We start from the raw sequence: 26,750 nt of genomic DNA, 5'->3' as shown, positions 1-26,750 counted from the left end.
ATGAATTTATGGTCTTGCCTACAGAACTTTGTCATTTCAATACTATTGAACCATCTCATTAACCAGTTTGATCCAACTGCATAGTTTTATCTAAAACTTCTTTGACAACTTGTCAGTTTTGCAAATTCATGGAAAACAGAGACCTAAGATGTCCGTGAAGTAATAAAGTTTAAGTATGTGCCCATATATGATTAGATAGCTGTGACCTAATTGTCATAAAATCACAAGTAGAATTGCAATGAGTAATTATGGCCATAAAGAGCTGATATCTTCATGTTCATCCAGGAGAGAGAGGGGGAATAAAGCATATTTTCCAAAGCTGTAAGTAGACTTCGCTAGAGAACAGTAAAGAAGGTTTTATGGCAACTTACAGATTTCAAAATTTTACTTCTGTCCTGCATTAAGGATCTTACTGAAGATTGAAAATAGAATCATATTGCATTTTATGCAAATAATTTTTCTCTCTTTTAACACTTGCCTCCAAATCCTTTAAAAATACCAAACTGTTTTGCCTCTAGAAAATTTTTCCATGACCTTTTTATCTTACTAGCTATCCTTCTATAAATACTTTGTTTGGAGAAATATTTTATTTTAAAGCTATTGGTGCCTTAAAAAAAATTGTATTAATTGTAGACAAAAGCCCTTGCACTGAATAGTATTTTTTATGGTCCTTCCATGTTTTTATGCTGCATCATTGGCTTTGTTATTCCTTGAGCCTCTCTTCATCTTCCTTGTGTTTTATTTAAAAAAAAAATAAAGTGCTGAACTTGGTAAGGAGGTAATATATTCTGAGTATCTCTGTAAACATTTTACTTAAACTTCAAATAAATTAAGTATATCATGATCAATAGTATTTTTCAATTATGTCTTTTTGTCTAGTCTTCATTTGTTGCCTCATGGGGAAGTATAAATCAGTGTTTCAGCTTTGACTTTCCTAGCAGGATGTTCTTTGAAAGCAAAACTAACCCTGTCTGTGGCCATGCCAGGCCTACAAATGCATCCAGTAAGATGGGGATTTTCCTGTTAGCCTGAGCAAATGCAAAAAGAATGAAGTGTGCTTTCAATTAATAAGTGCCATGTCAAATTGATTCCTGAGCACTTTCTATCAGCCTATTGACTGTTCTGTGTCTTAGTAAGAGAAATTCTGTAACCTTTTCTTTCTTTAATTCACCCAAATTTACTAATCTGAAAATACTCAGCTCGGGTAATTAGGTAAGAAAGGACCATCACCATCTTTTGATGTAACAGTAGAGGTTAAGTGAAGAACCTGTTGACAGAGAGCAAGGACTACCCGCCGTGTACCAGGACAGAAGCACATAGTCTCAGAAACGGCAAGGGAAGAACATCCCAGATCAGCTGCTCTTTGCACCTGCGAATGCGTGACACACGTATGTCGTTCGGACTTGCCTCAGCCTCGATGCACAGCAATGATAACTCCTTGTTGTGTGCCGTGTGTCGTCCCCCTGGCGCCTGGGTGTCCATGGGGCGGTCGGGGGTTCACTGCTCCGCGCGGAGGCAGTGCGGGCCGGACTGCGGGACGCGGCGGCGGCGGGACGCGCGGTGGCGCCTGCGGAGCGCTCAGTGCGGGGCGCTGCGGCGGGATCCGGCTCACCGGCAGCGCTGCGGAACCCGCAGGCGGGGGCGGGGGCAGGGGCAGAAAAACGCAAAGCACCCCCGACCGCAGAGCTGTCAAGGGAAGAATAAGGAGTACTAGGGTAGCTCATCCGTTGATTTCCGGGGTTCTCACACCATCCCCGATGGTTTATCATCCGAGGGCGAGCTCTCGCCCTGGCGGGGATGCCAAGTGCCCCTCGGCAAAGTGCCTCTGTCCGCCCGCCGGGGCAGACAGCTCTTACAGGCGGCGGGGCGCTCCCCATCCCGCGGGGTGCGTGCACGTCTCTTTGTGTGTGCGCGCCTATGTATGTGCGAGGCTGAAAGCTCAGGCGCAGCCTGCCTATTGGTATCTGCTCTTCGGCAACCTCCCTTTCCCCCGCTCCCCCTCCTCCCTCCCATGTCCTTTTTTTTTTTTTAATTATTTTTTTTATTTCAAGCTCATTTTGTGGAGTTTCTGCCCCTCTCTGCGTCAGCCCCACGTCACTTTGCCGGCAGCTCCCCGTCTTGGGCTGGAGCAGGAGCCGGAGCTGGTTTATTATCAGCTGGAGGGAGGAGGAGACGGTGCGTAAAGCGGCGAGCGCGGAGCCCCGAGCCCCGCCGCCACCGCGAGCTGCGCCTCCCTTCTCATCCGCTCGCCCTCCCTCCGGCGGGCAGCGCCGCCCGAGCCCCCGCAGGTAGGCGCGCAGCCTCCGCCACCTGCCCCCGCCGCCCCGCGCGTTTTGCAGCATCATCGGGAGTAGCCTCAGGGGCAGGCAGTGTCGCTGTCAGCCCGCGGGGCCGGGGGCAGGTGCCGCGCCGCGCCGGAGGCCCCGCTCGGCCTCTGCTCCGCGCCGCCCGTGTCCGGCCCCCGCCGGCTCGCGCAGTGCCCGGGGCGGACGGCGCCGCGGGGCGGTGTGGCTGCGGCTGCGGCGCGCCCATGTAAGCACCGGTCCCGTCTGCCCGCCCGCGGCGCGGAAGGCTGCGCACCCTCCGGCCGAGCGCCCCGGCAGCGGCGGCGGCGCAGGGAGCAGGAGGAGGCCGTCGGGGCAGCGCTGGAGTGAACGGGGACGGCATGGTGTCCTGGCGGCGGAGGCCGAGACCCGGCCTGGCGCAGCTGTGGTGCCTGTGCTGTCTGGTGCTGGGCTGCTGGCGGGGCGCGCTGGGCTGTCCCGCGTCCTGCAACTGCAGCTCCTGGCGGATCTGGTGCACGGAGTCGTCGCCGGGCATCGCCTCCTTCCCCGTGCCGCAGCGGAGCGCCGAGGGCGACAATGTTACCGAGATGTGAGTACGGCCCGGGGCCAGGCGCGGGGGCGGCGGGCCGGAGCAGGGGGGGAAGCTGCGGGCGGAGGTGGCGGGTAACTGGCCCGCGCCGAGAGGCACTTACTCCGCGGGCAGATGCGGTGGCTGGAAGACTAAAAGCCCCTATGATTTAATTTGGACGCGACTTTCCAGACGTACCGCTGTCAGCCTGTTTAGATGGTGAATCCTAATTGCCGCGATGCGGTTCCCAGGGCACTGGGCGGGGGTCGCCGCCGGCCGCAGCGGGAACACGGGGCAGCCGGGGAGCGGTACGGGGGGCTGGGGCTCCGCTTCCGCCTCCTGCTCCTTCCCCTACCAGGGGCGCGCACCGGTCAGCCCGCACCTCTGCGGCGGCAGCAGGTATGGTACGAAGGGCTTATTTTATTTATGGGGTTTTTTACATTCTCTCCCTCCGTTTATTGCTGCGAACCTCACCCCAGATCTCTCCTGTTCTCTTTTCCTATGAAAAAAAAAAAGAAAAAAACAAAAAGAAAAAAAAAGAAAAGAAAGGGATGCGGCAGATTCTGATGGAAGTGACAGCAAACTATCCTCCAAACCGTAGCCATAGGAATGCGAACCTGGTTTGCCTTTCTCAGTGGAGGTGGCTGGAAGGGGAAAATACTAAGCCCGCAGATGAATGAACATTGTGCTGCTTGTCAGCAAGTGGTAGGCGATTAGGAAACCCTAATTAAGCGTGAGGAAGGTGCAAAAAAGTTTTTTCCCCCCTCGTTTCCGTGTGGTACTTCCATCCTCGTTGGCCTGTAGACGGTCTTTGGTGAGGGAGTGCTCTTGCTTTTCATGTTAAATCCTGCATCCTTTAAGAACTCAGAGCACTGTGGCGTCTATATACGTTGCCTGAGGAAATCTGAAAAGGTTCTTGCTGAGCAAAAAAATTTGGGTACTGGGTGTGGAGATGATAGCTCTCAGGAAAAAACCATCTCAAGCTGTCTTCTCCATCTTCTTATTTCCCTGTTCTTGTTTCTGAATTACTTTCTATGGCATTTAATGTAAAAGATACCAGAATATTTTCCCCAAAATTGATTCAGGTTTCTCACTATTTGGCTTCACCATCTTTCTTCTCTTTGTTAGTTTCCTCTAGAAGCAGTATAAAAATACTGTCGAATACAGTGTGAGTGTAGATTAAATTCTAGCCTTTGAGCTACATTCCTACAGTTTGTCGAAGTCAATTTGCTGCATTTCTCTGCTTGGGGAGAAAGCTGGAGGCATTCCTTTCTACTACTCATACATGGCCTACCTTTGGTAGATTTTTAGGACCTATGGTAAAGAAACAGTCTTTCTGAATTGTAACTGTTATTGATTTAGATGTTTGTGTAATATTCTGTAGATTGCTTAATTGGAAAAAAATTACTTTGAGCTATGCATCTGTGCTCATTTACATGGGCTTTGTAGCCTTTTTATCTGGTGCTTTCAAATTAGAAGTAACAGAGCCATTTTCCCTTAGAATTTAATCTCTGTTTAAAAGGCCAGAGGAGAAAACAGGTATTAGAAATATGTGTTCAAGCCATGATTAACTTAAAACGTGTCTAGTCATTTTGTGTTGCTGGTTTTGGTTTTCATTTTCTGTTTTTTGTTTGGTTTTTTTTTTTTTTTTTTTTTGTGCATCGCTGTCTTTACAGGTTTTTTTTTGGTTTTTACTGTATCATTCTGTGACATTGCACATTGTTGTGTTTGGTGATCTAAAAATAATTTTGAGTCATGGATTTCTCAGGAGATGCTGTCACACATATTTAAGATGGTCTTTTCATGTGTACTTTTAACATAAAACACAGAGGCCCTTCAATTAGTTTATAGGCATAAATTAAAAATTGGACTGCAGGAGCTGTCACATTATTTCGCTGTGTGACCTCGGTAAACAGTAACTATGTAGGGAAGCAGTTCTAATACAGTAGCTACAGATTGTGGAACCATTTTTAACACTGCAGATCTTGCTTTACTCTAGCTAAGAAACAGATTTAAGAGACTGGGGCATTGCGTTTCACTTGTGAATCTTCAGGCCTGGTTCTTTTTTATGTGCTTTACAGACACAAGAGCACAATTCCATTGGTCTCTGGTGGAATTCCTCTTGGTATAAATAACAGGAGAAGAGTGTAAGACAATTAATTTCAAGAATTTGTTCCCATGTATTTCCATAGTGTCTGTTGAAACCAGTTCTTTATTTGTTAGTTATGTACTGCTCTTGACGGGAGTGGATCTCACAGTCCGAGACAAAACATCCACAAGCACCTGGGGCATGTGTGCTGACTCCAGTTCCTTACGTGCGCCACAAGTACGGGAGGCTGGGATAACTGCGTGGTCAGGGTGGGTGTGTGAAGTCCACAGTGGTTCAGAGGGTTGGCTGTGGGCCAGGGGTATGGCACTGAGCAGATGGGGTGTGAGTGGGCAGCCAGAGTTTTCCCCTTTAAAAGGTGGCATAGAAGGCTTGAGCATTGTGGTAGGAATAGCGGAGCTGAGGTGCCATGCATAAGGCAGCCTCTGTCCTTTAATGCTCAGGTGCTTCAGCTCTGTTTTGGTCTGTAAGTAAACTGCAGTTTAGAGCTTAATAAGCAGTCTTGTCCCAGTTGAGCTATTTCTTGGTTCCTGGTTGGATCCAACATCCAGATCTACTGAGGGCAGTAGAAAGACACCCAGAATGCTTCTGCATCAGCCCTGTGAGGGCCAGCTGCTGAAATTTTGTGTGGGAGGGCATAAGAGTATTTATGCCTGGTGCTTTCTTAGTCATCTTCCTCACTCTTTCCCTTCCTAGTTGTTTTTGTATAGTTTTCTATTATAGTTAATAAGATGCATTTTAGATTTGTCCAGCTGGCTAGGATGATGGTGTGGGCTGGTCTTTATCTAGAAAGCAAGTGCCAATGCTTATCATAAGAGAGTGTAATTGTAATAATTGTTTGGTTGTTTGTATATTATTGGAGATAAATTGAACTCTAGAGTGAGATCCTGCATTCAAATAACCATATCAGTCATTGAAGCTCACATTAAGAGCCAAGGACCAACAGTGGTGAGAGCAAAATAACTATATCAGTATTGTTAAATCCATACATTGTAGGTACAATAGCAAATAAGTAGTTCTTGTCAGGATCACTCATTACAGAATATCAATAGAGTAGTAAATGAGTGATTTTTAAAGTGTTCAGGCCTTCTCGTAAAAGGACCAGTCTAATATTTTCTTGCTAAGTAAAATCTATTGCTATTATATCTCAGTGTATATGACTCTTCGAAGACTTTGATTTAAAAGTGATTTCTTGCAGTGCAAGTATATTCCTGGCCTAGTTTCACAGTTCTGCTTTCAAGTCATTAATATGTTTACTTATGATTATTCAGGTGAATGGGGTTTGAAATTAATTGGTGTTTTTCAGGAAGAACTACTTGCCAACAAAACAGTAGATGACTTTTAAACTCTTGCCTGTTAAAACAGGGGTGATTGTTTATTACGTACATTTCAAAACCACAAAATAAATTTCTTATGCAGTTACATAAAGCACTCTAGAATTGTTAATAAGACAGGATAAGTAATTTATAGAGTAAATTATTTAACAAGTCGTGAGCTTGTGCTAAAAAAAGGCAGGTTTAAATTCATTAGAAGCTCAGAGCTGTTGGTATTTTGAGGTTTTTTTCATTTGATATTTCTAAACTGTTGTAGATTAAATGTAATATAAAACTGGCTACAGGGCCTCTCAACCCCCAGCCCCTTCCTCCTCAAAGCAACTTTTGGCTGTGCATCATTGCATGAACTTGGCTCGATTGAGAAGTTATTTCTGGTGACTTGGAATTGTATAATAAAACATGAGACACCAGGCTACAAATTGTTAAGGGGACTTTGGACAGTGGTGACATAATAGCTGCTTTTAGGATATTGTCCTTTTACTTTTCAAATCTTTTAAAGATCTGGGTAAATGGTTAAGGTGAGTGGAAAGTAAGAACTGAAAATTGGTTTTCTAATTTCTAGGCTCTAAAAATACTCCAAATATCACAAAGCATTGGATTTTGTATATACTGGGGTTCTTCTTTTGATCTCAGGGAACCTTTTATGTGTCTTGTTTTAGTCCTTGTCCTTATGATTTGTGAGGACTGATGTGGCTCCTGGGGGTCTCCACTCTGGCTGTCAGGCTGAGGCGAAATAGCTCACAAGGCTGGAAGAGAGCAGCATCCATCAAGAGAAGCTCCCTATGGGCAGGGTGGCAGGAACGGTCTCTCCCTCTTTGTCTTTGGTCACTCAAGAATTTTGAGAGGTTTTACATTTATATACTGAAATGAAAGCTGTTTATATAAATTCAAGAATTTGGTCTTGAATACGCTGTTTTCAAGAAATTTCGACTTCTTTCCATACTAATGAGAAAACAGGGCTCGGCAGTGCAGCCTGTGATATCTTTAGGATGACATTTTCCAGATTTCTCAGGTTCTATTTTTTCTTCATTATTTTTATGCTGCCAAGTGTAAGGGAGAAAGTAGCTTAGCAATATTCTGGATCCCTAATCACTGTAAAGTAAAAAATTTTACATAACTAAACAAGGACCTTATTTCTCCATTTTGGATTTCGTTTTAAAGTGAAGAGGGATCCCCCGTCCCCCTTTATTTTTTTTTGATTTCTATTCTCTCTCCTCTGTGTTTGTCATCTGTCATAACACAAATGTCTAACACTATGTCAGTGAATGTGGCCATCCAGATACCCTTGCCCAAGCAGGATGAGTGTAATGAGTAATAAAAAATGAAAAACGGAGGAAAGAGCTCTAAAACTGTTTCAATGTTTTGTTGATGTATATTTAGCTTTTTACGTGTGAAAAACCACTCTTTCAAAACTGTCCTTTGAAAAGTGAAGCACTGATGGTATAAATTCACTAATTCATATGCATTTCAAATGGAGAAATAAATCCGTAGAAGTTTGAAAGCCCGTACTGCCTAGGATGTGAATATGCTCTGCTACTGGATGCTGTTTGTGTCTGCAAAAGTCTCTTCATCCAGATGTATGTAGGCATATAGCTGCTATTAAAATCAAATATAATTAGGATGCTTCTTAATTCCTGTTTGATTATGAGTCTGTATTTTCAGAAACTGCAAGAGGCAAACCAAACTACTCCCCTTCCTGAATGGTGTGTTTTATATAGCTACCGTTAAGCATAACATTACAGAGTCACAGAATCACAGAATGGATAAGGTTAGAAGGGACCACCAGTGGTATCACCTAGTACAACCTCCCTGCTCAAGAAGCTTACTCTAGAGCACGTTGCACAGGACTGTGTCCACATGGTGCTTAAATATCCCCAGTGAGGGAGACTCCACAACCTGTCTGGGCAATCTGTTGTACGGTCACCCAAAAGTAAAGTTGTTCTTCCCTATGTTCAGGTGGAACTTCTTGTGCATCAGTTTATACTCGCTGCCTCTTGTTCTGTTGCTTGACACACTGAGAAGAACCTGACTTCGTCCTCTTGGCACCCTCCCTTCAGTTACTTGTGTATATTGACAAGATCCCCTCTGAGTCATCTCTTCTTGAGGCTGAACAGGCCCAGCTACCCTAGTCTTTCCTCATATGAGAGATGCACCAGTTCCCTAACCATCTTCGTACCCCTCTGCTGGACTTTCTCAAGTAGCTCCATGTCTCTCGTGTCCAGAGGAAATGGACACAGCACTCCAGATGGTGACCTCACTGGAGCTGAGTAGAGGGGCAGGATCACCTGCAGTGACCTGCTGGCAATGCTCTTCCTAATGCACCCCATGATACCATTGGCCTCCTTGGCCACAAGGACACACTGCTTGCTCATGGACAGCTTGTTGTCTGCCAGGACCCCCAGGTCCTTCCCTGCAGAGCTGCTTTCCAGGTCAGCTCCCAGCGTGTGCTGGTGCCCGAGATTATTATTCCTCCCCAGATGTAGGACCCTGCATTTGCCTTTGTCAAATTTCAGGCAGTTCCTCCCTGCCCATCTCTCCAACCTGCTGAGGTCCTTCTGAAGGGCTGCACAGCATTGTGGGGTATCGGTCACTCTTCCCAACTTTGTGTCATCAGTGACCTTGCTGAGGAGGCATCTGTCCTTTCATGCAAGTCACTGATGAATAAGTTAAACAACAGTGGGCCCAGTATTGAACCCTGGGGGTTCACCACTGACAGGCCTCCAACTAGACCCTGTGACATTGATTATGACCCTCTAGGATCTGCTGGTAATCCAGTTTTCAATCCACCTCACTGTCCACTCCCACAGTCCACACTTTCTAAGCTTGCCTATGAGGATATCATGTGACACAGTGTCTAAAGCCTTGTTGAAGTCGAGGTAGGCAATATCCACTGCTTTCCCTCATCCATCCAGGTAGTTGGCCCATCATAGTAAGCAATCAGGTTGGTCTAGCATGATTTTCCTTTAGTGAATCCATGGTGACTACTCCTGATCCCCTTCTGGTCATCCATGTGCATTGAGATGGCCTCCAGAATAAGGCACTCCGTCATCTTTCCAGCGATAAAGGTGAAGCTGACTGGCTGGTAGTTCTCTGTGTCCTCTTTCTTGCTCATTTTGAAGATACCTTTCTTACTGTCCTTGACATCCTTGGCCAGAATTAAGTGCAGATGGATCTTGGTCTTCCTCATCTCATTTATGCTTACTCTGACAACATCTCTGTAGTCTTCTCAAGTGGCCTCTTCCTGCTTTCACCTCTTCTGTGTCTCCTGTTTGTGCTTCACTTTTAACAGGAGTTTCTTATTCACCCATGCATGTGTCTTGCCCTCTTTGCTTCACTTCTTGCTCATCAGCATGCACTGATCTTGAGCCTGGAGGAGGAGATGCTTGCATATTGATTGACGAGCTCTCTTGGACCCCTCTTCACTGCAGGGCTCATTCCCATTGGATTCTTCCAAAAAGGTCCCTGAAGAGGCTAAAGTTAGCTCTCCTGAAGTCCAGGGTTGTGGTTTCACTTGCCACCATACAAGGGGCTGAACTCTACAATCTCACGGTCACATTGCATAATTGTAGTGAATTTACAGGAAAGGAGCCATGCCATGGAAATTCTGTTGTGAACTTGCATTTATTTTTTTAAATTTTCATGTAAGAAAATGACCTGCATTGAGTGTTGATCATCGACAGAGGTTATAGCAGAAACTTAAATATATTTAATACCAGTTCAGCTATACATTTCTGAGTTGTGTTATCATTGTTAGGTTACATTCTTGGAGATCAGATTTGAGGTCAGTATTCTTTTATTCTTAGACAAGGCCTGAAGCAGTGAGATTTTCTTTTTCAGAAGTAAGATTAAAATGGAAGAAATAATGCCAAAGGTGTCCAAGGCATTTTCAGGGGCACTTTAAGAGATCATAATCTCTGAATCGTGTAACTTGAACTTTACTTTTGCTAAGTCCTGATCTAGCAAGGTAATTAGATGCCCTTTATTTCAGAGGGAATGTGAGTCTGAGATTCTTGCCTTCTTAAAATCGGTGACAATAATGGATGGAATTAGTGTTTCACCAGGGTAGTTTAGAGTATATATGTGAAGGATGAAAAGAACCTTGATTCAAGCATTTTCCTGCCTGTTTTAAGTTAGGAAGAGATGGGACCTGTTGCTCCATCACTTGATGTGTTTTTGACTTGCAGCTTTTTTTGCTTTTCCAATGTTTTCATACTGTACAAAATGCATTGAGGCATGAGGAAGCTCAGATTATTTTCGTAGGGAAGCCTTTTACAAAGTCTTAGATAATTTTGCATTGAAATGCAACTGCAAAACAGTTGCACCTGCAGGTACTACTATGGATCGATAGAGGGTATATGGTTCATTGTATACAGTTGTCTGATGTAGAAATAAAAGAAAGGCAATGCATTTATCAAAGTTAGTCTGTTTCCAGACTGTTGCTGAAACAGACAAAGTAGTGAAATGGCGAAACTTTGGAAGTCCTTTTGGAAGAGTCTGTCCACAGAGCTATAGTTGGGGCTGGGAAAGTTGCCTGCTTTTCTCTTGATTTGACACTCGAGCCAGCAGTTTTAGATTTAAATGAAATTAGTCTTACCTTCTCAATTTCCTAACCATACATGTAAAACTAAGTAAGGCTGTGTTGAACAGGTATCTTGTGAAGCACATTGCCCCACATCACGTGGTCAGATGCTGTACTCTATACGAAGGGTGTATGGGGTGTGACTTTTCCCATTCTTTTGCATCAACTACCTGCTTTCCTGAATGTCATATGGCATAGCAAGCATATGTGAATAAATCATGTGCCCATACTGAGCATGTCAGTCTTACTGGGTAGGGACTAGGAGACTTTTCACAGCATGTGCTGTGGGTGTTATGTGATGGACTTCTGAATCGTGTCTAGGACTGTCCCAGCCCTCAGCATTTAAAATCTGGCATCTCCCTACTAACGATATAGTGAAGGCAGTTAACTCAGCTGGCTATTCTCCTGCCAGCAATGGAGAACTCACTTCTTCCAGAAAGTGATTCAGGAGGCTAAATTACATTCCTACTGCAGATTACCCACTGGAGTCATCCTCTTTCCTCTCCACTGATTATAAGAAAATATTGGGGACTTAGTTCACTGGAGTGAGGGGCAAAACCAAGATCTTCCTTTTAGCGAGCAGAGTCATTCTTTAGAGTAAACTGATTTTTGTGGTTCCAGGTGAAACATTTCAGCATGCATGTGAAGGGCTGCTCTGCTAGAAGCAGAACATGGGTCTGAACCAAGGTCTTGCATGTCAGCATCTTAACTGCTCGTCCTGTATGGTGTACAGATGTGGGCTTGCCTTGGTTCTTCCTGGCTGAGTTGCCTTCTTTGGCATATAGTATTCAAATATGCTTTTGGGTCCAGGAGCAGGACAGTCTGTTTAGCTAAAAGGCTGTGACACTTATTTGTGTAGTGAGACAGCTGCATCCTGCTCCTTCTCCACTATGTGTTCAATTACAGTAAAAATTAGAACAGCACAAACAGGTAAGATTGAGATTGCCCTCTTTCAGGTTGCTTTATAAGTATGGTATTTTCTGAGAAACTGGGATCACATTCCCTTAGGAAGCAGAAGGATTTGAACATGGAACCCCTGGACATTATTTATAGCTGGAGCATTATTTATGGCATTTCCTTCAACTCTGTGATCTTCAACCTCACACAGAGATGTCTCTCTTTTTGTTTTTTTTTTTTTTTCTCCCCCACCCCCCCCAGCTGAATCTATCTGTTGAATATGGGTCTAGTTCAGGAAGCTGAAATTTCTTTTTTCCTTTTCTCCACCCACTAAATGGGTGAATAGTCTACTGCATATTCATCTCCTATTCTTCCCTCCAGTCTTGCCTCTTTTAATTATTAGAAAAAGGTTTTGGAACACAATATGCATACTGTGATCCTTACCTGGTAAACATATATACTGTAGTCTCCAGCTGGGAGCAGTTTTGTTGACTTCATGGGTCTAACTAAGCATATGCTGAAGTGTGTTAAGTTTGGAGTGGTGGTAAGTAAGCATCTTTTTAAGACTGCTGTGTGCATATTTATAAATATTGAGAAAATTAGAATAGATTTACAAATATTTTCGATTGGTGCAAATCCATGTGACATCAAGGCACCTAAATAAAAAAATATTAATGCTGGATACTGCTTCTGCAGTACATATCACTGCAAATCCTGGATCAGGATTTGTGTGCAATGACTGTCATGTTGCCTGAAGCCTATGTCATTTGAGGGATGTGAACCGAGGTGGCACAGCTGCAGAAATAGATGCCACTTGTCCTGGAGGTGGGTGTGGGTGGAAAAAAGACTGTCCATCTTCCCTGCTCTGGACGTTTCTCCCAACTGTTCATGAAATTCCTGTCTGCATAGAGACAGGGCAGTTGTTCCTTCAGTTTACGTGGTCTGGTAGCGTGCATAGTTTTCGCTAGGGCACGTCTGCAGGTTCTTACGACTTTCAATGAACGGTTTAACTTGTAGCAGCTTTGCTCTTCTTTTTTTTCACTCTTTCTGAAATGAAAGGTTTAGGAGGTGAGCTTCCTAATAGTTGGAGATATCACCAAAATGTCTACTCAGTCTTATATTTGCAGGTGAACACCTTTACCGTGTACATCCTGGGACAGGGGCAATGCTGCAAAAGGTGTGTAGGAAGGAGTGCTGAAAGGTGTGCACATCAGTGCGGTGTGGTCATGAGAACTGTAGGCAGAAATATGCTGGTGGATGAAAGGAATACTACTCTACTCATAAGCAATAACAAGGACAAAAGCTGCAGAGGTAAATGAAGAATTCTGTGAAAGTAGTGGTGGTGAAGAGAAGGCAGCTTTGCAGAAATAGTGAAGAAGTTTGAAGAATACTGCTGCAAAAGATGTCACCTTTTGAAACAGGTACATGCAGGATAAGAGTTTTGTTTGAAGGTAAAATGGTAGAGAAGGTGACCTAAGACTTTGACATTATATTAAAATGGAAAATTAATACTTACAAAAGAGTATGTTTTCCTAAAATATAACAATAAATACATCCATGAGCGCATTTTTAAGTAAAAGTTAATGACATTCTGGAAGGGGCAATGTGTATATGTCACATAGCAGAACAGAAATACAAGAAGAAAACTGAAAGACAGACACAGAATGCTTGTCTGTGTGTACCATTGCAACTGAGAATTTTCCCAGGATCAAACTGGCCTAGTACAGGAACATGGAAAGTTATGGAAACAGTAGCAGCAATTTGGCATTCAGCAGAAGTATTTAATATACTCTGGATACTGACAAATGTGCAGAAAATATAATAAACACATCATTATGCTAATATATGCAGTATGAGTAAGAAGCTACTTATATTAAATGAAGAATGGGATTCCTCAAGTGAAAGAATGCTAATGGAAGCTATAAATTCAAAAGATTGACTAACTAAAATAAGAAGTGGACTATGCAGTAATGTAAATAAATGTGATAAAAGAAATTTAAATAGGTAACTATGAAGAGCACATGAATGTGGAACAGTGAAGAATGCCTCTGAAAGGGTTTAGCAAAAAAGCAATATCAGTGCTGTTGAAATGCTCTCTGAAAAATGCATTGGTTAAATATAAGATTCACTTGGACGTACAGAAGGTGGCAACTTGTTCTGGGCCTGGAAGAGTGAGGTAAATGTCAAGAGAGTCAATATCACAGAAAGTCAAAAGGACAACCCATAACCCTTTTGGAATGCTTTGGTAACATAATGTGAAGTTTTATTCGTGTATGTCTTTCATTAAGAGACAAGAATGTCTTCAAGAAGACATAGATCTGTGATCAGGGCTACACAAGATGTTTCACAGGTCTTGGGAAGGAGTGTGGGAAATCAGTTGTGACCCATGGAAGCAGATGGTATCATTTGAAGAATGGAAAAACATCTACCAGTTGGGTTCTCTGTGTAATAATTGCATAGAAAAGGGGTAGAGATTATGGCCATATGTAGTCTCTCAAGACTTAAGTAAAAACAGAAGAAAGAAACTTTTTGTGGGTTATGGAAAAGGGAATATTGTTTGAGATGTCAGGAGTCAAATTGTTCAGCAAATTTAATGTATTAACAGGATATAGATGGATTTTCTTGGATAGATGTCCTTAAGTTTTGCATCTTCTTTCCATCATTTGGAAGTCGTACCTTTTAATCTGTATTTGGCATGGGATGAACTGAATGCAGTGGATGAGACAGTGGACAGTGTAGCCAGTACGTCAGACATACATCTCGATGATCCAATGAATATCAGACCACATCGAATGGAGTATTTGACATTCTAAGAGCCAGTAGTTTTAAACTGAATAAAGCCAAGTATTAATGTCTAACAGTGGAAGTAGTATATGTGGGGGAAGACTGACCTCAGAGGAAAGTTCAGAAGGAAATTCTTATGTTGAGTCAAACAGTGAAGGAATACTGAACATGTTAAAACCCGGAGATAGGAAAAAACCTGTTGTGAGGGATACTGATTTATGTCAAGTGCTATCTAGCTCCAAAGGACATGCAACTACCACAGACATCTCTTCCACAAGGTCACTGCCTGAGCATGGGTGCCTAAAGAGAATTCAAAGGTTTTGACATTAACCAAGAAGCTTTAATGTTTTGACTCACTGAAGGACATAAAAAGATGCACATAAAGGACAGTTATGAGGAATCTTGCTGTGCTGTTATGGAACTGATGTTTTGCCATTCTCGTTTGCATGAAGGACAGTGATAGCTAGAAGAGGTGGTGTATGCAACTGCTGAAAAGAGTATTTACATTACTACTTTTTGAAGAGTCACTGCACACGTGGTTCTGTGGAAGAAAGAAATGTCACATGTATTTGTATTTATTTATTCCTTTGAGATGCTCTTTCTTCCTTGCAAACCAAATAATAACAAAATTAATAATAACAAACCCAATAATAATAATAAAAATTAGCTTTATGTCTGCTTTCTGTTGAGTAATAATGAAAAGCCACATTCACTGCTCTCCTTTTTTATGTGAATTTATTGTGTGATTTTTAGCATATATATTGTAAAGGGGCTATATCGGAGTTTAAACCTCCTCCTAGCAGTCTGCAGAGATTACTTCATACACAGGGGATGAAAACATGTTTTCTAGGTAAGTACAAGGTCAGAGATTAAGACATTTTTTGAATAAATAGGTCATTGTTTGGCCAGCTGACAATAAAAAGGAATATCAGCATTTCCAAAATACCTTTGCTTAAGAAAAGCTAGACTATAGTTGTCAGTTGTTCTCTGGAGAAATGTCAAAAGTTGATGTCTTGGTATCAAATGTATAAACTTACAGACCTCAAGGAGAAGGACAGGTCCCTGAATGGAGAAAATACTTAAATAAGTCTTGCATGCATTTGGGAGAAAGTAATTTTGGAGGTGGAATTCATCAAGGGCATGAATCTTAAATCTGGAAAGCTGCATGAAATGTCTTGAGAGTTTGTTTGATTTGGTAGTCTGCTATTTGAAGAAAATAGAACAAACACCTTGAAGCCAAATCAGAAACGTAAGTAAGCCCAAAGGTGTTTTACGTTTCATTTTCCCTGCCTTATAGTAACTGTTTGCTTAAACTTTGCATTCTAGACATACTAATTTATTTTTATTTTTGCCTTCATGCTGTAAAGAGGAAACTAAAGCTGGCTGGCAAACTGTGGGCTTTCCATTTTCTAGGCAGTTGTAGCAGTAAGCAACAGCATGGATCTGCTCCTTCACTGCCATAACAAGATGGTATCTCCATTAAATTCCTGTTTTCTTCTGCTTTAAGATGGTGGCTTGGCACTTATTGTTCAGGATGGTGGCTTTGGAGAAGCAGTTTGCAGTGGCATCTGTGTGCTACTGATTGGATAATCATAGTATATTGATGTGGAATAGAATGTCTGGGGCACACTGCCTCCTGGTAGTTGACACAGCTATGCATCCTGAACAGGGAATTCTTGAAGGTAACTGTGATCTCTGCTGTGAGATGCTGAGTCCCAAATTGTTCTGAACAGCTTGTTACTTGAGTGTAGTCTATGTGTAGTGCAGGATTTGCTCAAAAAAGGGCATGCCTATGTCTGTGAAGAAAGATCCCAGAGTTAATTATTTTGCCTCCAGAGCTGTTGTACTGGCACGTGGAGAGCTACCTCCTGTAATCTTCCATGACTCATGGTTAAATACTCTAAATGGGAGGAAAGAACCCTTAAGGAACCCGTGATACTGGCAAACAGTTTTTTACTCTTTGTGAAATACAATGATTCACAGTTTAAAAAAAAAGAAAACAACCACCAGAGCACTTGCTCTGAATTTGTCAGGAGACATCAGGCAGCCAAGGAAGGAGTTGAGCACCTGCTTGTAAAATAGCTGAATGATAAGTAAGTCCTCCATGAACTAACTTGACACTCTACCTCTTTTCTGAGTTATGGCACGGTCTTTTAGCAGTGGAAGTTCTGTTTCTTGAGGTTGTCTTCATGAAAACTGGCAGTTGTGGTACCAGATAGATAAAGCAAAATATAACAAAATGATTGAAGTAAACCTGTATATCTGTAGAGAGGACTTGTTGTTGATCATTGCTTGCTGTTAAGAGATTCCTTCCTAGAGGGATCTTGGTCCTGTGTAGAACGATTTCTTGATTGAGCAGAGATTGTATCATTGGTACCTACATCTGTCTGAAACCTCACATTCCTGATGTACAACATTATGTAGGTCTCTGCTTCGTTTTCCAACCATATGAGTTCACACCACTTGAGCATTACTTTAAATTTGGTTTCAGAGGGGCTGCAGTTGAAATCTATTTGAATATGCCAAGTTTCATCAAGTATTTTGTCAAGCTTACAAATTCTGCGTGATCTTAATGCATAACCATAAAGCAGGCCAGGTTTGTTGAAAATGGCCCTAAGTTTTAGCTTACCTTTTGATGAACTTGGCATGACAATTGTAGTTTGTAAGAAGATACAGCACTAAGGAACTTTGCAATGTTTAATCGTTAATGTTAAAATAAAACCCTCACAGTAGTGTAGACTGGGGACATACATGATTTGTCATTATATGGTAGTTCATCTACTGACAGTTCAATGTGTGAAGTATGCTGCCTTTTTTCTCTAAAGGCTCAGTGAAAAAACAACTCGGACTATGAAGTTTTCCCAAAGTTCAGAAACATTTCACCAGCGAATATGAAAGTTTTTAAAAACTTTTTTTCCTAGCTGTATGAACCAGAGCTAGACATATAATTGATTTATTTTTTGGAGTGTTAAGCAAATATGTTTCCCATAAAGGGAGTTTTCTGGCAACAGAAATACTTTTGGAACTGCATATTACAGTATTACTTGTTTGCGTCTATATTCTTAAGACTAGCGTATACTGGGGTTTTTTTCAGCATGTCCTTATAGCTCCAAATGGAGTAATATACTTTAGCATACATTAAGCTGGAGGAAACAGTTAGTTAGGAAGGCCAGTTTTTTTCAGGTTAAGGAAAAGATTTGAAACTTGCAATGAAATCTTTGAACTTAGAGAGGAACAAAATAATCTAGACCGCTTTAAAGATCAGAACCTGCTTTCTCTTTGTGCTTTTGCAATTCAGAGTTTGCTTCACTGACATTATACATAATCTATCCCTAGTGTTTCACTTGCATAATGAGAAGAATTGAAGACAACTCTCTTAAAGGAGATCCTACTTGGGGGAGTTAGGTCTTTTACAACAGGATTTTAAGCTATCATTTCCAGAATGTTGTAGCAGTGATGAAATGTGAATGTGTGACATTATTCAATAGCTGCTGAAGTGTGCTGAGATAAATGTGTTATTGTAGGTTGCAATCTGCAGTCAGTAGGTGTGTGATTCTGAATGCCTTTATTAGAGTTAATGAGTAGTTTACAATGGGGAGATTAAAGGTCTGAAAGCAACTATTGTTTACTGATTACTCATTGAAGGAGAGGCAGAATGCTATAGTATAATCAAGCAAATAGTATTGTAGGCAGCAGCAGATTTGGTTTAGAGGCAGCAGTCAGTATTTGTGATCTGATATGTGTGATCTCTCTGGGTACTATCCAGCCAGGTTTTGGCGGTGCTACGCTCTGCTGTGGTGTGCAGTGGGAGCTTCCAAGCTCTCCATGTGACTTCAGCCATCTGTGAGTCAGTATGTTTTTCTTCTGTGCTACAATAAAAATCTTCAGTTAAAGAATAGGGTGGATGTTCTTAAGGGCAGGCAGGCAAATTACATTTCTTGGCATCGCCCACTGCAAGTCAAAGCTCTTAGAGTATTAATGTTTGATGATAAGTAACATTAAGGTAGAGTAGTTGTGAAGAAGGTAAAAATAGACTTCAGAAAGGGAGAGGTTTTATTTCAGGTCTCCCTCTAAATTAAGCAGAAGAACAACTTCCCCTTACAATGTACAGCTACATCATTCTACTCCTTTCTTTCTCACTGCTATGACATAGCTGCAGAGGCTTAACTTAAAGCAGACTTGTTAAGCAAGTAAGGAAGCGTAAGGGGACATGACCTGCTTCCTGTAAATTACATCTGTCCACTCCTTCTTGCAGGATTTCCAACTGCATGAAATTTGCTTTACTGTCGTGTTCTGTACTGAGATTGTTTTTACCAGTGTATTGTAGAGCAGTTATTGAGTTAGTTGCACTTAGACTAAAATTCTTCTGTGTCCCTATTCAAAGTATCGTTGTGGAAATCAGTGGTTTCTTTTGGTTCTCTCAGTTAGGAACTGGAATTGTAAATCATTCATCTTAGAGAATCTGCTCTGATTTCTTTTAGGGAATACAATAAGAGAAGGAAAAAAGGTACCATAAATTCATGCCACTACTTCTTCCCAAATGTTGTCCTTTTGGTCTATTGCCTAATGGACCAGCACTGATCTTTTATATAGATTGTGTGCTCATACTCAGATCTTTGTTCGATGTAAATTGTGGTAGCTTCATTGGCTTCAGCAGAGCTGAGCTGTTTTACACTGAGTCTTAATACAGGATGTAGTACACTGACATATTTCTGTACAACATTGTAAGTTATGTCAAGTTCTGCAGCTTCTTTTAGTGAGTGTTAATGGTTAAGTATTTGTATGATTAAAATTGGAATGTCAGATTTGGATGGGTGATATGTGTGTTTAAGTGATGGGTCTACATTTTGGCAGTGTTTGTCAGAGATATTTTTTTGATGGCTTAATCTTTAGCTCATACAACTGATTCCTCTGTTTATTTTCTTTACGTCTGAGTCTCTTCTCCCTCTGTGTTTCACTGTCCATTTTCCTACATTCCCATTCTTTTGTGATTTCCCTATCTCTGTCTGGTCTTGACAGGATTCCTGTTAGTCCTGTTACTGAGGACAAGATGAGGAGGATATCTTTGATAACTTTATTTTAACATTATGAGGTCCAAGTGACAGAGAAGGTGGTACGTAATTAAATAATGAATTCTTCAGGGCATTTTTAGAGGAAGTATGATCATTCATTTCCAGGATTCTTAGATGAAAGAATTGATAGATTTTTATGTACGATTTCACTGTTTTTACTTGGCAAAATATGTAAACTTATGCACCAACCAACAAACCAATAAAATAGATTAGTAAATGCTGAGATAGGAAATCAGCTCATCTTAAAAATTCAAGAAAGGAAACACAAAATATGAAGGACTCTTATCTTCTAATGAGTACGCTGTGTTGATCTTATCCTGAAAAGTCCTGAAGAACAGTTCACTGTCATATGATGCTGTAGTAATGTGTTCCGTCTAGTGTCATGCATTATCTTTTTACTGCCCTTCTTCTTCCCAAGGGACAGTGAATGCCATTAGAGGAAACTTTTGCTTTTCCTGGTGCGTGGCAAGAGCAAAGCCCAAGTCAGCATTGCGGCTTTAGAGGAGAGCCCAACTCGACTTTGGGATTCTCAAGCTTCTGTTTGGATTTGGGAACACAGTGAATTTCTCTAACGTACCAGCGAAGGTATATGGATGGCCTCTGGGAAAGCAATACACCTTCTTTCTAATTCACCAGATTTCCCTTTAAATAAATTTTAAAAAGTACTTAGAATGAATAAAAGGTTTCTTCTAGCAAAGAACGACTCCTCTTTTTTAGGAGAACCTGCATTTTTGCTTAGTTCAGGATGCTCATGAAAATGCAGGTCAATCTCTGTTTGAGTTTTTCTGGGACTAGGCTTATCTTCTGAAAAATCTGGAATCCTATAAATCAGACATATTTTTCTGTCCACAATGTCAGAAGAATTGCAGTTTCCACCGATTTCTTCTTCCTAGACTGCATGATTTGCACTGTGAAATTCCTTCTTGCTGCAGAAGAGGTAACGATGCATTATTTGTGAACATTTTAATTTCCGGTCTGTGGGATGTCACTGGTTATTCATAGATCTCACATGGTGATAATACAAAGGACCGGCTTACATACCCACATCCTTTTGGGGTTCAGGCAGATACTAATGCTATGTGAGTGGACTCAGTGCTTTGGTCTAATATGGCAGTTTGTCTTCTCTTATTTTCTGCTTTTCTGTGTAACGTCATGAAGTACAGCCCCTTTCCTCAGTTTTGCCATTACCACACCATGTAGAAAGAACTGAAATTACTTTGTGTCAGGGAGAAAATAAGTTTAGCAAGTGATTAAGTTAACAACATGGGAGAAAAGACTAGGGCAGTTTGATTCTCCCTCAATGTAAGTGAGGATAACTCCACTACTACTATTGAAGTTGGCCCCTTCGCTGTTGTCAAAAGGGACATGTGTCTTGGAGAACAGTGACACTGTAATGCAGCTTTATTTGGCTTTCAGGTTGATTTCCTTTCTTCATTTCCCCTGTGTAAAACTAAACTTTTCCCTTCCAGCAGTGCCCCACAAAGTACCATTTAAATGATGGGGAAGATTTTAAGGACCACTTTTGCTTTGCATATGGTCTGAGTAGGACTTACTTCTAATTGCAGTAGGTCAGCAATCACTACTGACTTTCATACATCAGTGCATGATCTCTGAACACTCAAAGCCCCGGAAGGATCTACTTACATACTTTTTTCTGTCTTGCTTTTTCAACAGTTACATCGCAAATCAAGAAAACTTAAAAAGTATCAATGACAATGAGGTTGGATACTATGTTGGACTTAAAAATCTGTGAGTAGGGGATACTTATCTTATAAAGCTATCTTTTTTTTCTATTTCTTTCATAGAAGCATATGGAGACATTATCAAAGTGTAGACCTCACTTTTTGTGTTAGTGAGAAAAATTGTAAATCTTGCAGTTGAGCCTTGTTGAAATTTCACCCAGACTCTTATTTTAACCATTATTATCATTATGCTTTCCATTATATTTTAAATGAAACATAAATATTACAACAGTTTTATTTGTTTTCCCAGGACTGTGGTGGATTCAGGCTTAAGATTCGTGTCCCGTCAGGCATTTGTGAAAAATGTGAACCTACAATACATGTGAGTAAGAATAATGTCTGTCTTCTAAGTTAAAACTGTCTAACTCATGTTAATTTATTGATTGTTAACTTATTTCTGTCTCTTACCATTTCCTTAATAAAAAAATACTTTAATAATAAGTCAGACTTACAATGTTCTTCTGTCATTAATTGACTTTAAATAAGGTATGTATGGTAAGGAACTGGCAGATCATAAGAACACAATGTGGGATGATAAAAAGACCATGCATTTCATTATCCGGTCTTTTACAGCAGACTTTGTCTGTGTCTTTTGTGGTAAGCAGTGTAGCACAAAGAATGCCTCTCTTGAGCATATGATGTCCCCACTGTGCATCACACTCAGTGACATGGGTTTGACTAGCTGTAGTCTGATTCGATGGGCGGAACATGTTTTCACAAAATTACGGTATATGCCAAGTTGGAAGAGACCTATAAGGATCACTGAGTCCAACTGCTGGCCATGCACCCATTCCCAAGAGCAGCTGCAGTGCATTAGGTGCGTACATGAAACACATCTACTATAATTTGACCAGTACACATGCCCAGAGACTGTGACATGACTGTGAACTGAAGTCCTGGGAGTGACCAGAAGACTTGCTTTGAAAGCTCACACGCTAAACTAATGCACCCAAAGCAAAACATAGGAATGAAGTTGCAATTTGTAGATCATGGACTTCAGAATTGATGCCTGTGCAGCTTTTTGACTGTGTTTTTCTAGATTTCTTATGCTTTAGATTTAACAAAGGCTGAACTGATCGAAGTTCTCTTTTTAGTATGACTTTTTTGCTTTTATCCTAATGAGATCAGGAAGACATTTTACCAAACCTTGAGTTTGTAAGATATTTCTTTGTAATAGGGAAAAACTGCTGAACAGAGAACAGGGTTGATTGTTTTGCTTATGAGATGAAATCACTTTCTGAGCTCTGTTTTCCAAAGAATGGCAATTAGTTCATGTAAGGAAGTGGACATGGATCTTCATTTCTGCCTAAACATTAAGTGCTGTCCTTAATGTGGAACAGTCACTGGAGGAGTGTGAACCAGATCTTCTGAGCCTGTGAGACTTACATATTACTTCAGATAGTCATTAATAAAACAGGTAATCAGTTGGTACCTGTAGTGGGTTTGTGTAGCTAAATAACATTTTTTTTCTGGGAGGAAACTAGGATAAGTCACCTGACTCGAACAGGAAGATATTCCATACCATGTTACGTCAGCTAAAACATAAAAAGAGGAGGAAGAGGTAGCTCTCTCTCTTCTCTTCTGGGGTAGCTGTGTGGAGCGGTTGGGCAGCTCCATCAGGAGAGGAGATCATTGGTTGTGGGGAAGTATCTTTATTTTTAGTTCTTCTCTGTATGCATATTGCTTATAGTGTTTTCTATCTTTGTGTAAATATAAATAATCTTACTTAGCAGCTTCGATCTAGTAGTTTTTCCCTTCCCTCTTTTCCCCCCTCCCTCCATTCCCTCTGGAGGGACTTGGGCACAGGCCCAGTGGGTATGTGGTTGTTCAGCCAAAGTAAACAATAACAGTACCATAAGGGAATAATCTTCTGTAGTAAATTTGTGTGTTTACCTGTGTAAAAATTGCTCAGTGAATTATGGTTATAAAATATGAAATTCCATTTGCACTGACTGTGGAAATACACAATACCAGTAGAAATACACAATAGGAACGTACCGTCTAAGAGACACATTTGCAGAGAAAGACTTAGTGACTCTGCTGGGACAGAATCTCAGAACAAAGCAAATCCAAGTCTGGAATCAAAAGGAATTTTGTGTTACATTTTTACCTCTTTTTCCCATTACTTTAGTGGCTGGGAAGGAATCTGTCAAAATACTATATAGTGATTAGGACACTGAATCTACTCATCTTGCAGGATACTACAAAGAGCAACAGAGCTATAGGGAGCTTATAAGGCAAATAATATAAGGAAACTTAGAGCCTGAGTCTGTTCAGTGCAATAAAGAGAAGACTGAAAAGGAACATCACTGCAATAGGACAACAAATAATGTTTTGAAACTGAAAGAGGGTTGATTTAGATTAGGTATAAGAAAGAAGTTTTTTACAGTGAGGGTGGTGAAACACTGACACAGGTTGCCATAGAGGTGGTGGACGCCTCAGTCTTGGAAACATTCAAGGTTGGATAGGGCTCTGAGCAACCTGGTCTATTTGATGTTGTCCCTGCTTGTTGCTGTGGGATTGGACTACGTGACCTTTAAAGGTCTCTTCCAACCCAAACTATTCTATGATTCTGTGGCTTCTATGATCATCTTTGCTTTAAAAGAAGAGTAATTATGATGAGGAAAGCAATCGATTCTCTCCACGACTATGAGTGCAGAGGGAGAAATAATGAGTTTAGTTTGGAACAAGGTAGACAGATATTTGGAAGACCTTCCCAGCTGTCTGGGCAAATAGGCACTGCAAAAGGTGAGAAAATTGATGGGATCCTCTTGAGAGGCTTTTTTTACCTGTTGCTTTAAGAAAATGGATTTCATGCAGTCATAAAGTGTCTCTGGCCCCAGTGGTTGCTTCTAACCAAAACCTCAACAGGTAAACACATTTTCAGAAATCTGACCATTTAAGCAGAAGAGGGACACCCTATTAAAGTTACCATTTAAGGAAAAAGTATCATTGTGTATATATGACCTGCTAGGCTTTACAGAACCCACTTGGATGAGATGCCCTTAAAATACTTCAGCCATAGGAAGAGCTTCAAATGGAGCATGCAGTCAAATGGGGAATGCATATCTGTTGGTAAGCAGGCTTTGCTAGAGCTGAAGTTCATGAAGCTCCTTGTTAGAAACAATTTAGACTGACTTGATATCTGTTCAGTTGATGGACATGGATACTTGATTCAGAATACTTACATTATGCACCATAAGCTTATCCAGTATCGTACTGTGTTTTCTTTTGGTGGGGATTTAGTAATGTTACCAGAGACAGGATAAACCCAGATAATATGGAAAATATTAAGTGTCACCCGCTGCTCTAGATACATAGAACAAAGCAGAAAGTATGGAGGTATTTTTTACCGAGGCTCATCTGTTATCCCTGCAAAATGCATTTGTTTGTTTTCTCTGGCAAGTCTTTATGTGCATCAAAATGTTTCTGAAACCCCCAGTGAATCATGGTTTGTTGTCATCAGCAATAACAATCCTGTTGACTGCACTAGGAATGAGATATAGCTCCTGTTATGTTTGGGACAGTGAAAACTATTAAGAGCTGAAATAATTTCACTTTTTAAGAGTAAATTCTGAGTACAGGTCTTTGAAAAGTCTTACATTTTATTTTGAAACAAATTTGTTACTATCCCAATGAAAGCTCCAAACACTTTTCTGAAGACTGATGTAACTGTATAAGCTTTAATTTTACTATGATACTATTACAGCTTTCTTTTTCTTCTATGAAAAATCTTTTAATGCAGTTAAAGGGCTCTTATTATATGAAAATAGTATTTATTTTATGAATCATACAACAATATCAGTTTAAAATAAACTTGTTAACACATATTTCTTTAAGCCCTTTTTGGTCCTTACCTTATTTTCTTGGTGAAACTTATGTAGCCCAAATATCTTTCTAGCATTATGTATGATGGAAAGATTTGTGTAATAACATAAACAACAGGAAAATAAATGCCCTAATGGACACTACTTAAGTGTAATTAATAGCTTTGCTCATCTAATTCTGGTGTTTTCATTGACCTTAGACTCAAATTAGCCAATAGTTGCATTTTAGTAGTGCTGTAGTTTATAAACTTACCTGCTGCTAACAGTAATTTGTTGGAAATGTGTAATACATATGCATGGTATATTGTCAGTGTTTTTAAATATTAAAACACATTTTACAGGGAGCCGAGATTTCCAAAAGCTTTAAAAATTAGCTGTTGTTACGTGCCAGGCTGCATCTAACTGTGTTGCTGAATCAAAGATTTGTGAGTGTAGTATATATACAGCTCTAGGTATTAAGATGAGTTTGTATCTCAACACTGTTCAGGTTTAGGCAAGACAGCCAAATGAAACAATTTGAGATGTACTTTGCTGCACATAGGGCTGGCTCATAGGCAGAACAGGCAGTTGCCTGGGCAGGAAGACTGAGTGTAGCAAAATGGCCTTTTCTTCACCTCTTTCCCCCAGTTCTCCTTAGATCTATTCCCTCTCCTTCTTTCTTGCTTCCCCTTGCCAGAAGCACTGTAGGTGGTAGAACTATGCCCATGTTGCAAGCTCTGTGAATTTTTATGCAGCTTCCTGGTCTGCTTTTGGTCTCCTCAGATTACCACAGGTTTGCTTTTAGTTGAATTAGGGCTAGCAAGTTTAAAGTGAGCTTGATATTTACATGTAAAATACAGGCATGCTTTTAACTGAATTTGGGTCCTGTCTGTGGGTAAAGCTTTGGAGCCAGGCTCTGTACCCTTGACTTTTCTTTTCCCCCCATAATTAGAAAAGTCTTTAGAACCCCAGATGGATCTTCTTTGGGCATGATCTTTTTATGTACTGTTAAATTGGGGAACTAATTCTTATTCTCTTTTCATGAAAGCGGAAGTGTGGTCCTTAACGTCTTCAAAAGAAACCTGGCAGTGATTTTTTCACTTAACATGAATTAAAGAGACTGCAGCAGGCATCCCTGTAGTCAATATAGAGTACTCACTTTATGAAAAAATATAATTTAAATTTACTGTCCAAGTATTGTTTAAGGCAATAAATTCATAACAGTGGTCTGCAAGTAAAGCCCACTGTATATATCTGGTTGTCTTTAGGAAAAGGTAGTTGCTGTGCAGGTAAGAGATGCAGGTGTACACCTTGTTTGGTAATACCACGGGGCCATCTGCATGTGCTGCTTGTCAATGTCAAAACTGGAAGGATTCTCTTGCATGGTGAGTATAGAGTTTCCTATGGAGGGAGGGCGTTTGATGTGCCTCCACACAGGAGGCAAAAGCCCAAGCTGACAGGAGGATCAAACTTCCTTTGTTCAACCTCCCAACACAGAGCATATACATATTAGGAAAAAAAACATAGTGACAATTTTTGTTTAAACACAACTTCTGTTCTATATGCAAATTGTACT

At 41.0% G+C, this 26,750-nt stretch overlaps 1 protein-coding gene across 14 annotated transcripts in view; it reads left to right on the top strand.

Moving 5' to 3' along the window:
* Positions 1-2,163: 2,163 nt before the first annotated feature.
* NTRK2 (neurotrophic receptor tyrosine kinase 2) overlaps positions 2,164-26,750 on the top strand; it is a 204,588-nt gene continuing 180,001 nt past the window's right edge. For 11 of the 14 annotated variants that reach the window (XR_007906910.1, XM_051801379.1, XM_051801377.1 and 8 more), the window contains exons 1-3: positions 2,495-2,874; positions 21,301-21,375; positions 21,619-21,690. Coding sequence is in view for 12 of the 14 variants with exons in the window: in XM_051801379.1 (XP_051657339.1) it covers positions 2,666-2,874; positions 21,301-21,375; positions 21,619-21,690 (356 nt within the window). In the remaining 2 variants the exon portion in view is untranslated. Of the gene's footprint in view, positions 2,875-3,230; positions 3,253-21,300; positions 21,376-21,618; positions 21,691-26,750 lie in introns of those variants that run through there. The other 3 variants (XM_051801380.1, XM_051801378.1, XM_051801381.1) reach the window with 3 other exon arrangements.

This window comes from Manacus candei, unplaced genomic scaffold, assembly GCF_025592945.1.
Source record: "Manacus candei isolate 608988 ecotype Guabito, Panama unplaced genomic scaffold, ASM2559294v1 h1tg000051l, whole genome shotgun sequence".
NCBI lineage: Eukaryota > Metazoa > Chordata > Aves > Passeriformes > Pipridae > Manacus > Manacus candei.
Note: the sequence above shows the minus strand (reverse complement) of the source record. Positions and strands in the feature narration are given on the sequence as shown.